We start from the raw sequence: 11,934 nt of genomic DNA on the forward strand, positions 1-11,934 counted from the left end.
TGGCCGCCAAAGTGCAGGAACACAACTTCTCCCGGCTTGACCTTCTTCTCTCCTCCAATCGATCAATGCAAGGTCCCACAATGGACATCCTGCTTTTTGTTGCATCATCATTTTGGGAGTCACTTCAATTTTCTACTTCAATAATTCAAACTCTTTTTGAAGAAAATATTCCACATTTCTGTTACATACTGAAAGTCAATTTTAAAAAAAGTACAAATATAATAATCATCATTTTGAAAATACAAACAAAATGGTGCATGGAATTGAAGTCACTCCCAAAATGTTTGGCCATGACTGGACTTGCTTTGGACTATTTTAGACAAAGTGGACATAAAACATAAGCTTTCATTTCCATCTCCATCTCCATAAAACTGAAAAACATGAAACCCTTTTATTTAGATAATGTTTGGCAAGGGGAAAAACATATCAAATAATAGTATACAGTAACCAAAAATAAATATACAGTACACATACACGTATCAGAACACACACACAATCTTACTGACTTATACATCATATACTAGTATAGAGCATGCAATCAAATATTGTCTGTTTTCTGAATAACTACAAATTAAGGTGAATTACAACTTCAATTACTGTAATACAATATTGGTAAAAATTAAAAGATAAAAATAAATGCAAAGAAAATGTAATGATTAATTTTAATGAATTAAATTCTGACCCATCCAAAAACCTTATACATAACTGTACAATTAATAGCTAATTATGATATACTTCAAGTTTATATATCACATAGTAGTGGACGCAACCAAATATTTATTATTTATTGTCTATTTTCTAAATAACTAGAAATGAAGTTACATTTGAAATTAAATATTTTCAAAAATTCAAATGTAATCACCTTATCGAGGTGGAGGGGTTTGAGTGCCCGAGTGATCCTAGGGTCTCCCAAGGCAAACAGGTACGAGGTGACAGTTGAGGTGGCTTGGGCATCTAGTCCGGATGCCTCCCGGACGCCTCCCTGGTGAGGTGTTCCGGCCATGCCCAGTCGGTAGAAGGCCCGGGGCAGACCGAGGACACGCTGGTGGGATTATGTCTCACAGCTGGCCTGGGAACGCCTTCGTGTCCTCTGGTGGAACTGGAAGTGGTGGCTGGAGACCGAGAAGTGACTTCCCTATAGAGACTGCTGCCCCCGCGACACGGACCCGGATAAGCGGAGGAAAATGGATGGGTGGAAGAAAATGTAAAAAAAAAATACATGTAAGAATTCATGTTAATGAATACAAAAATTAATTACGTTCGGATCCAACCAAAAAAAACATAACATGATGAAAAGACAAGAAAGTTGAAATAGTTAGAAAACTTAAAAAAAAACAGCAGAAATCGATTTTTTTTTTAATTTTTCAACTATTTCAACTTTCTTTGTGTAAATTGTCTTCTCGTAATATTATGACTTTATTTCCATAATAGTTTGACTTTATTCCCATAAAATTATAACTTTTTCCACAAACAAAAATTACTGCAAATTTTTCCATTTTGCTATTGTTTTTTTTTTGTTTTCTTGCTAAATAATATTTTTAGAATGTGGTGCAGGCCAATAAAAAAACAGCCTCGGGCCATAAATGGCCCCTGGGCCGCACTTTGGACACCCCTGGCATAAGATACAGTACCAAGACAGGAAAGCGTGCAGGAAAAAAAAAGTGCACCCTCTGCTGTTCAAGCAGGTAAAACAACTGGAGGCAGCACCATCATTTATTTCAAGTTTATAGACAGTTTTATTACAAATTGTGATATAACATCATAAAATCATACACACTAGGTACACCTGCACACTAATAAGTAGTAACTAATTAACTAAGTAATAACTTTTAAAAAAATTATTTATAAAGATAATAACGCCCAATTTATGAAGTCATTTAATTGCGAATATATGCTTAAAGGGCTTATGACACCAAAACACATGTTCATCTGGTTATTTCTGCCATGACAAATGACATTGAAAGGCATATTTCCACAATAAGTATATTGACTATTCCCATAATATTTCCACAACCTATTTTTCCAAACTTTTAATCCGTGTTTTGTTTGCTTCCCATAACATTACAACTTTTTTAAAATCATGTATTTTTTTTCTTTAATATTTCAACTTTATGCTACTAAAATTACGTTATTTTTCCTCATAAAATTACGTCATTCTCGTAAAATTAAAACTTTTTCTCATTAGATTACAACTTTTTTCCTCTTAATTTTTTGACTTACTGCTATTTTAAAAAACTGTGCTTTTTTGGGGGGGATCCTTGTTAAATTTCATTTTTAGAATGTACCACGGGCCAATAAAAAACAGCAGGGAACTACAAATGGTCCCGGGACCGCACTTTGGACACCACTGATTTAGTTTAGTTTAGTAAATTTAATCAAAATCCAACCTGTATCAAAACATCTGCCTTTACAAAGACACCAATGCTAATGAATTTTATTATCATGTTTTTGCAGAAATGTGCTCCATCATGCTTTAAGCTTTTATAGCTGCACAAAGTCAAGCAAATATGAAAAAAGGTGACTTAGATGCACAAAGCAGACATGTATCCAACATGTTGAACAATGAGTGTGCGTGCCTCCGGCCTCAAATGGATGGATACAAGTTTAAGCAGCACCGCTGATCAGTGAAACGCTGCTGGGCTAATCTAATAAAAATACAGGCTATCAAAGCTCAGTGTGCTTATTTGAGTAAATCTGTCTTTAGGAGATTTGAATGAAGGGATTGAGAAGATGGAGGCGCATGAGGCTCATTCGACACCACACCCTGTTTAGGTTGGACGGCGTGTGACTGGCGGGTTCTTCATTTGCTTTTCATGCGCTAAAAAGACCAACACAGGACCATCATGCAGCATCGCATGGAAATAAAGCATGACTGCCCAGCATGCATTTGGATGTACAGTACAACATACAGGCCACACTACCAGTCAAAAGTTTGGAAACACTTTCTCATGCAACTAAATGAGAAGGTGTCTCCAAACTTTTGACTGGCACTGTATGGCCCCTTTCAGCATGTCGTTTGTGATAACAGTGCGGTCGCATTGTGTTCACCCAGCAGCCAGGGCCCATTAATACATGGAAAATAGCGTCAGGATGTTTGTTCATGACCGGGCTATTTGGCACAAACAGCTTTAATCCTGTTAGCGGCGCAGACAGACGTGCTGGCCAGAAAATAAGACGGCGAGCTGCCAAGACTTGACGTTTTTTTCAAGCGTGTGACATCACAACTCTCGCTGTAGTCCCATCATAGTTTGACTTTATTCCCATCACATTATGACATCAGTCCCATCATATTACAACTTTTGCCACAACCTAATTTTCCAAAAATAACAACTTTATTTTGTTTTGCTTGTTTCTCATAACAGTACGATTTTTAAAAAATTACATTTTTCTTTAATATTTCTTCTCTACATTATTGAAGTGACATTATTTCTCCTCATAATATTATGAGTTTATTCTTGTAAAACTGCAACATCTTTTTTGAATATTTTGACTTTATACCCTTAAAACTATAACTTTTTCCCCAAAAAATAATATATTTTTTCTTGACTTTTTCAACTGGATTCTACGAAAGTGACAATATTTTCCCTCACATTACCACTTTATTCTTACAAAATTGTGAGTTTTTGTCTCTTTTCTCTTAATGTTTTTACTTTATACTCTATACTCTATACAGACTCTATACAGCTCGTTTTTCCGTTTTTCCATTTCTGCTGTTCCCTCCCCCAACTATTTCAAACTTTCTTCTTGTAAATTGTCTTCCCATAATATTTTGACTTTATTCCCATAATATTATAACTTTTTCCATTTTTTTTTTTGCACTTTATTTTATAATGTGGCACGGACCAATAAAAAAACAGACACGAGCCACAAATGGCCCCTGGGCTGCACTTTTGACACCCCTGACATGAGATACCAAGACAGGAAAGAGTGCAGAAGGAAAATGTGCGCCCTCTGCTGTTCAAGCAGGTAAAACAACTGGGAGTACAGCAGCAATATCCTCAAATTTACACCAAATAGAGGTAGTATTATCATTTACTTCAGGTTTATTGCAAATTGTGAGGAAACATCATAAAATCATATTTAAAATACACACGAGGTACACCTGCAATCTAATGAGATCAAGTATATATTTTTTTATTTATAAAAGATAATAACGGCCAACTTACAACATCATTCTATTGCGTATATACAGTACAGTATGCTTAAAGGGCTCATGACACCAAAACACATGTTCATCTTGTTATTTCGGCCATGAAAAATGACAATGAAATTCCTATGTTAGACAATACGATCGAATATTGAAATATTTACAATTTTTACAAATTTTTGTGACTTCATCCGGGTGTGGAGGAGCAGCAGCTAGTGATGTTGACGCCAGACCAGACCCGGAAGTTCTGCTTCGCTCTGCTGCTTTCTCAGTGGTTATGGTCCAGTTCTGGATGAGTTGTCGTTGTTTGTTATATATTATTTTATATTATGCCCGCTTGTTGTATTGAAGGCTCTTGCTGGAAAACTCGAGGAGACGGAGTAAGATAGTTCACGTTTCTAAAAGACTCCTTTTGCATCGTCAGATGTGTCGGCAAACCTGGCGGGACAACTGTTTCCATACTGCCCGCATATTGAATTAAAAACATGACTTGCTGTCACTCGTCTTTCTAGCTTGCAGTCCATCTGTCAGTTTCATTAAGTAAATCCATATTTTGTTGACTAGATCTATTGTACGAGCTAACCGGTCTTTTATTTTGAAAGACGGGAGGCAAATTTTTCTTTTGGTAGGTTATATGTTTATATAGCCATAGAACACAATACTCTGTGTGCCTTGAAAGAGCATGGTCTAAAATGGCCGGTACTGTCTGTTGAAAAGTGGCTGGGATTGAACGAGTTAAGTGAGTACTTTCATTTTCAAACTTTTTTTTGGTGTCATGAGCACTTTAAATGCTTGTCAAATAATGCTACATATTTTCCATTTAGAACATTTCTCCAAAGTCATCACAAAGACACATTTTTCTGCTAACAAATGCTTGTATTTAAATGTTTAATTTTGTGCTTGTAGTTTGCAGTGGTGTGGAAATGCGCTGCGTCATAATGAGAGCTGTTTCTAATATATGGACGCACAAATTTACCCCAATAAGGTCATGAAAATATGAGAAAACCTTGTCTACAGGTTGACATTACATTGTGCAGGTGTACCTAATGAAGTGTCCCCACATTGAACCCCGCAGTCTACACCAACACATACAGTTTATGCAAATAATGACATTTATACGCTAATACTTGTCAGCAATGCACAAAAGCTCAACTGTTAAATGCTGTTGTTGGTACTTGGTGAGGGTGGCGTGTCTAAAACGTCCAACAGAAGATATGTAAGATGAGTTTTACGCCACGTGTGTGTGTGTGGTTTTCCTGCATGACTTGCATCACATGCACTCTGGAGAACCACAAAGAAACCAAGAAAAGAACCCACCTCCGGGTCGCTCTTCAAAACAACTTGAGGGAAACGGGGTCGATGTACAAGGGCCCTGAGGCGTGGTCGTCCTGCTCGCAGAGGAACTGTCGGAGTACGTTGTAGACCATCTCCCTGCTCAGCGTGAAGCTCCTCAGCTGCTCCTCGTGCTCCTCGGGCATCAGGAATGTCAGCTGGTACTCGGCAATGACTGAGCCATTCCTGAAGAAGAAGAAGGAAGACAAGGACAGAAGTTCAGTGCTGTGATTGAGGTGTAATAAATGGAACAAGTGGGACGTCATGCTGACCTGAGAGCGTAAATTTCAGCTTTGGAGAAGTAGCGGCCCAGAGCGGGGGAGGATCTGTAGAGGCCTGTCAGCTTCATGGGAGGAAGTGGGGGTCGACCGGGTGCGAACATGAAAGTACATTCCAAGGTTAGCACGTTAGCATGCATGGCAGCAAAGCTCAGCAAATTAGGAGGTCTCACTCCAACCAGAAAAGCATTAGTTAATACTGTACATCGCAGCATATCATAACAGCCCCAAGAAGCTATAAGCTTGTTTGGATGTTGCCTAGCAATTACACACATTAATAAAGTAATAAACATAAATGCATGAATAAATAAATGATTTTCTGACTTTGATCTCTTTTCATCAATGCTGCTAATTACGAAGAGACGCCAAACTGATTTTCATTGTTTCTGTAACCATGGCAATAAAGTTCTAATTGATTCATTCATTTCCTTCATATTAAAACAGCACTATGAAATAATAAGTATATCAAATTAAGTTCATCACTTTGCATATGGCTCTCTGCTCAGTAATTAAAAATGCACAAATAAATCCAATATATTTCTATGTGTTCCATTCAAATTATGTACATTTTTAAAAAATTGTTATATGATTATGATTTTGTTTAAAGTTATTTAAGTTTGCGCTGTAATTGAAACTATTAAAAGTCTAATTATATATTACTTGTGAATATATCAATGTATAAGAATATTACATCAAAATAAAGTTGTACCTTGGATGATCAAATACATTTTTCATGATCTCAAAAATGTACTTAAAGCATTTAATAACTTCAATTAAGATGTTACATAATTAAAAACTAAACTAAATAAATATATCATAAATATATCAATATATTACTTATATCAATATATTACTTTGAACATAAACTAAAACTGCATAATTTTTAAATTTATTCTAAATATATGGGTTTTTTTAAACTGAAGTGTAGCTGTTGCTGAGTAATTTATATATTTATATATATATATATATATATATATATATATATATATATATATATATAACATTAACTATGACTATATTCAATAAATCAATGTGTACATATTATTAAATCCAAATAAATTTGTACCTAAGGTGCTCAAATTAAAATATTAACTCAAAACATTTTTAATGACTTCAGTTAAGATATTACTCAGTATTTAAAACAATAAATGAATTCAATATATTACGATGTATGTAAAGTAAAATTGGACAATATTTGTATTTATTGTAAATATAGGCTTTTCACTAACTAGTGTAGATATTTCTGAGTAATTTAAACTGGGAAAAATGTAATTATATATTAAATATAAATATATAAAAAAAAACAATGTACAGTATAATGAAGTTTTTGCTTTATATTTATTTATTTCATATCATTTTTTTCTTGTCTAAAAAATTAACTTTAAACATTTTTAAACGGCTTGAGTTAAGATGTTGGGTAATGACAATTTCAAAGAAGGAAATGAATAAAGGATGATTAAAACATCAGAGCATATCATAGCAGCCAAATAGAGTGTGCCCCCTAGTGGCTTGTTGCCATACAACCTTTCCTTGCAGGACACTCGCCAGGGCTTGGCTCTCGTTGGAGGATCCCATGAGGAGGTCCTCGCTGAAGACCAGCCCTGGAAGACTGAAGCTACCGTTGAAGAGGCGAGGAACTCTGAACGTTGAGCGGTCGAACTTCTCATCCGCGTCCTCGTGAACGGCTGGGACGGCAGGAAAAATACAGACGACATTTTAGAAAGAACTCACCCGGGCGGCGCGTACGACACAGGCGGGGCAGCCATCTTGAATATTTACCGGCGCACACCGCCAGGGAGATGAGAACGACGGCGACCACGAGGATGAAGAGCATGACGACCGCCATCCATAGTTGCACTTTCCAGAAGACCACCTCGCTCAGCTCTTTTTTCACCCTGCACATGGCGCTCTCCTGCAACATCAATACCACAGCTTAGCATACATTATACAGATACACAAACAGGTTGCTAGACAGCAATATAGATAGACAGACAGATAGACATATGAAGAGAGAGATATAGAGATAGTAACAGTGAGAGATGGAGAGAGAGAGATTGAGATAGCTAGAGAGATAAAGAGTGCGAGAGAGTTAGCGAAGGAGAGAAAGAGAGAACGAGAAAGCAAGACACAGAGCTAGATAAAGAGAAAGATAGCAAGAAAGACAAAGATAGAGCGAAGGAGAGAGAAATATTGAGACAGAGATAGAGATAGACAGAGCTGGAGATCGAGAATTATAGAGCGAGATAGAGAGAGCTTGAGAGATATGGAGCAAGATGGAGAGAGATAGAGAAATGGACATACAGTGGTGTTAAAAAGTGTTCGCCCCATTCCTGATTTCTTATTTTTTTGTGTGTTTGTCACACTTAAATGTTTCAGGTCATCGAACAGATTTAAATATTAGTCAATGACAACGCAACTGAACACAAAATGCAGTTTTTAAATGAAACCTTTTATTATTAAGGGAGGAAAAAAATCCAAACCTAAATGGCCCCGTGTGGAAAAAGTGATTGCCCCACTGTTAAAACATAACTTAACTGTGGTTTACCACACCTGAATTGAATTTCTCTAGCCACACACAGGCCTGAATACTGCCACACCGCTTCTCAATCAAGAAATAACTTAAATAGGACCTGCCTGACAAAGTGAAGTAGACCAAAAGATCCTCAAAAGCTAGACATCATGCCGAGATCTAAAGAAATTCAGGAACAAATGAGAAAAAAAGTAATTGTGATCTATCAGTGTGGAAAAGGTTAAAAAAGCCAGTTCTAAAGCTTTGGGACTCCAGTGAACCACAGTGAGAGTCATTATCCACAAATGGCGAAAACATGTAACAGCGGTGAACCTTCCCAGAAGTGGCCAGGCCAACCACAATGACCCCAAGAGCGCAGCGAGAAGTCATCCGAGAGGTCACAAAAGACCCCACAACAACATCCAATGAACTGCAGGCCTCACTTGCCTCAGTTAAGGTCAGTGTTCATGACTCCACCATAAGAAAGACACTGGGCAAAAACGCCCTGCATGGCAGAGTTCCAAGACCAAAACCACTGCTGAACAAAAAGAACATTAAGGCTTGTCTCAATTTTGCCAAAAAACGTCTTGATGATCCCCAATACCTTTTGGGAAAATACTCTGTGGTCTGACAAGACAAAAGTTGAACTTTTTGGAAGGTGTGTGTCCCATTACATCTGGTGTAAAAGTAATGCCGCATTTCAGAAAAAGGACATCATACTAGCAGTAAAATATGGTGGGTTTAGTGTGATGGTCTGGGGCTGTTTTGCTGCTTCAGGACCTGGAAGACTGGAGCCTATCCCAGGTGACTTCAGGCGAGAGGTGGGGTACGCCCTGGACTGGTCGCCAGCCAATCACAGTCCTTGTGACAACAGTACCTGCTAATTTCAGGTCTTTTTGAAGCTCTCCACAGGTGGTCCTTGGCTCTTGGAGAACTCTTCTGATTATTATTTGCACTTCTCTGTCAGAAATCTTGCGAAGAACACCTGATCGAGGCAAATTTATGGTGGTATGATTGACTTTCCACTTGCGTATTCTGGCCCCAACCGTGCTCACTGGAACATTGAGAAGCTTAGATATGCTCCTGTAACCAATGCCATCGTTATATTTTGAAACAATTAGTTTGCAATGGTCTTGAGACAGCTCTTTGCCGTTACCCTTGACTCACACCTTGGCAATGAGACCTGTTTGTAGGCCATCAATTAGGACTGAACCAGCAGCTATTCATTTGCACTGACAAAGGGCTGGATTGCCTTTTGATTACAGAAGATTTTAGGTGGTGTCTTGGCTTTCCATGCCTTTTTGCACCTCCCTTTCTTCATGTGTTCAATACTGTCTCCCTGTGTCATTTCACATTATTACACATAACTTAATTTCTGAGCTCATTTGTTCTAGTTTCTTTGTATGTATGGATTACTTGGGTTGTTCCCAACATCTGGTGAAAATTTCATGTCAGTAGCACCTTTGGAAATATATTTAGTTAGAAAAATTGTGACGTGTTAAATACTTATTTCACCCGCTCTAGGTTTGTAGGTAGGTAGGTAGGTGTCCAACCTGAGGACTGGTGTATGCTGCCACGCGTCCAGACGGCGTCTCCCTGTTATGGCCGTTGTGCTGAAGGAGAAAACACACACATTGACATTCGTCTCAGAAGCACTGCCCTTTCCTCCAAATGAGGAAGTCACTTATGGTAAGCGTGGTGACTCATGCACATCCTCACAAAATGGACTAACAACACAGCACAGCTTCACATGTGACCTGAGATGCCATCACCTGAGCTCCCAGCAGCCCCCTTGTCTCGGCTGTGTCGGGGCATCTGTAGGCGTGACCGTCTCCGTTTCCTGCTGTGGTGGTCATCTGAAGCACACACTACAATTTCACCATTTCTCATCAATTCATCAATTAAAACAAGAAATGTCTTTATGCCAGGCAAAGATCCTCTATGTGACAAGAGTGCTCTGTTGTTTTTAAAATACCTACTACAAAAACACCATACAAAGATCCTCTAAGTGATAGGAGCACTGCTGTTTTTAGGAAGCCTCTGTAAAGTTTTGACCTGCACTAGGCAATCTGATGTGATTCATGGACTCAATTTGGCCAGCAGGCCGCTGGTTGAATGCCTCCCATTAGCGGCTTTTTTTTTTTTTTTTTTTTTACATCAATAACAACAGAAAGACATCGGAAGAAGCCAAAGCTGTCCACTGTAACATTAGCATGTTAGCTAGGGCTAATAAAACACAAGGTGTCCTGGCTGGTCAACCAATGGAAACAATATATAAGACCATATATAGTTAAAACATTTCGCAACAGGCTGTAAAAGCCCCTGGGGTCGACCACTTTGCTAATAAATGGCCGCCATACGTTGTTAGCTAGTTCGGTGAAGTGTTATTATTTTATGTTTACTTATTGTGATTTTGTGGACTCACAACTCACCAGATGGGCCGCGGCGTCGCTTCCATTGGTTTTAATGGTCTGCATCGCAATATCCATGTTGATTTGTGAATATACATATAGATATATATATATCAAATAATGACTTTGAAACCTTTAAACCCGGAAGCGTCTTGACAGTTTCAGCGTTCGTGTTCAATGAAGAAGAAACAGGACTTTCCGAGGAGACGTGAACGTCTCAAAAGAAGGTAGAAAGTGGATGAACTCCTTGCTCGGTTCCGACTGAATAGACGCGGGCAGGTTTCGAAACCAGTCCTGGACACGAATCTCCACGTCCACAGATCCGCCTACGATACTTTTGACAGGTAAACTTAGCAGGTTTCGGTCGCTATGACGTCAAGGAGCACACACACACACCTGAGCCGTCTGATTGGTCAATTTTCCGGAAGCCAAATCTGTTGTCATTTTAAAGTTGTTAATGACGCTGCATTTGGTTTATTTTAGTTTGACTTCCTCAATTTTCAGGCGTGTTTGTTAAGACAATGATTTGAAATGTTAAACCACAGACGACATACGAAGTCAATAATGAAGGCGAAAGATAATATTATAGTACATTTACTTCAGTACTGTACAAGTTTACCTTTATAAATACTCTATTCTCGTCACTTTCACTTCGTTTCATTAGACAGGTTTCATTATACACAAACATAAGATTGTTTATTGTCATTTACGTGTGTATAGATGGAAAACTATGCAAGCAAAGAACATATCATTGGCAGCTAAGATATACAGGTGTAGTATATAACCACATATATGTTCATATATACACCGGTCAAAAGTTTTAGAACACCCAGATTTTTACCGTTGTTTATTGCAGTTCAAGTCGTTCAAGTCCACTGAATAGCTTGAAATGGTACAAAAGTAAGTGGTGACGTGCTAGAGGTTAAAAAAAGGTAAGATTACCCAAAACTGAAAAATAATGTGTATTTCAGAGTTATAAAAAAAAAGGCCTGTTTCAGGGACCACAAGATGGGTCAACAATTTAAAGCTGTTCTGCAGAAATGGAGGTTGATCAAGCCTTGGCAGTTGGTGCAACTGATTCCTACAGGTGTTCCAAGTTCTGGAGTACTTACTACCTCCTCTGTCTGCATAAAAAGCATCAGTTGAACAACATTGTACTGGAGAAAGTAATTTGTTGCTACAAAAATGGCAAGAAAAAAGGAAATAACAATGGAAGACAGACAGACCATCTTAAAAATGTAGGGTTTTTCCTGTAGA

General features: G+C 38.0%; 1 protein-coding gene across 3 annotated transcripts; it reads right to left on the minus strand.

The window, feature by feature from the left end:
• Positions 1 to 244: 244 nt before the first annotated feature.
• On the minus strand, positions 245 to 11,046 carry LOC129191453 (TPA-induced transmembrane protein). Of its 3 annotated transcripts, none has more exons than XM_054794822.1 (8): positions 10,699 to 11,045; positions 10,039 to 10,122; positions 9,820 to 9,879; positions 7,537 to 7,669; positions 7,282 to 7,442; positions 5,752 to 5,822; positions 5,465 to 5,665; positions 245 to 1,147 (listed from the first exon to the last, which is right to left on the minus strand). In XM_054794822.1, exons 1-7 carry the CDS (start codon positions 10,753 to 10,755, stop codon positions 5,479 to 5,481), a joined length of 753 nt encoding a protein of 250 aa, XP_054650797.1. In that variant the 5' UTR covers positions 10,756 to 11,045; the 3' UTR covers positions 245 to 1,147; positions 5,465 to 5,478. The 3 variants fall into 3 exon arrangements, with proteins under 3 accessions (XP_054650797.1, XP_054650796.1, XP_054650798.1); XM_054794821.1 differs by having other exon boundaries at positions 246 to 1,144; XM_054794823.1 differs by lacking the exon at positions 245 to 1,147 and having other exon boundaries at positions 4,026 to 5,665; positions 10,699 to 11,046.
• Positions 11,047 to 11,934: the final 888 nt, after the last annotated feature.

Source organism: Dunckerocampus dactyliophorus, chromosome 12, assembly GCF_027744805.1.
Source record: "Dunckerocampus dactyliophorus isolate RoL2022-P2 chromosome 12, RoL_Ddac_1.1, whole genome shotgun sequence".
Lineage (NCBI taxonomy): Eukaryota > Metazoa > Chordata > Actinopteri > Syngnathiformes > Syngnathidae > Dunckerocampus > Dunckerocampus dactyliophorus.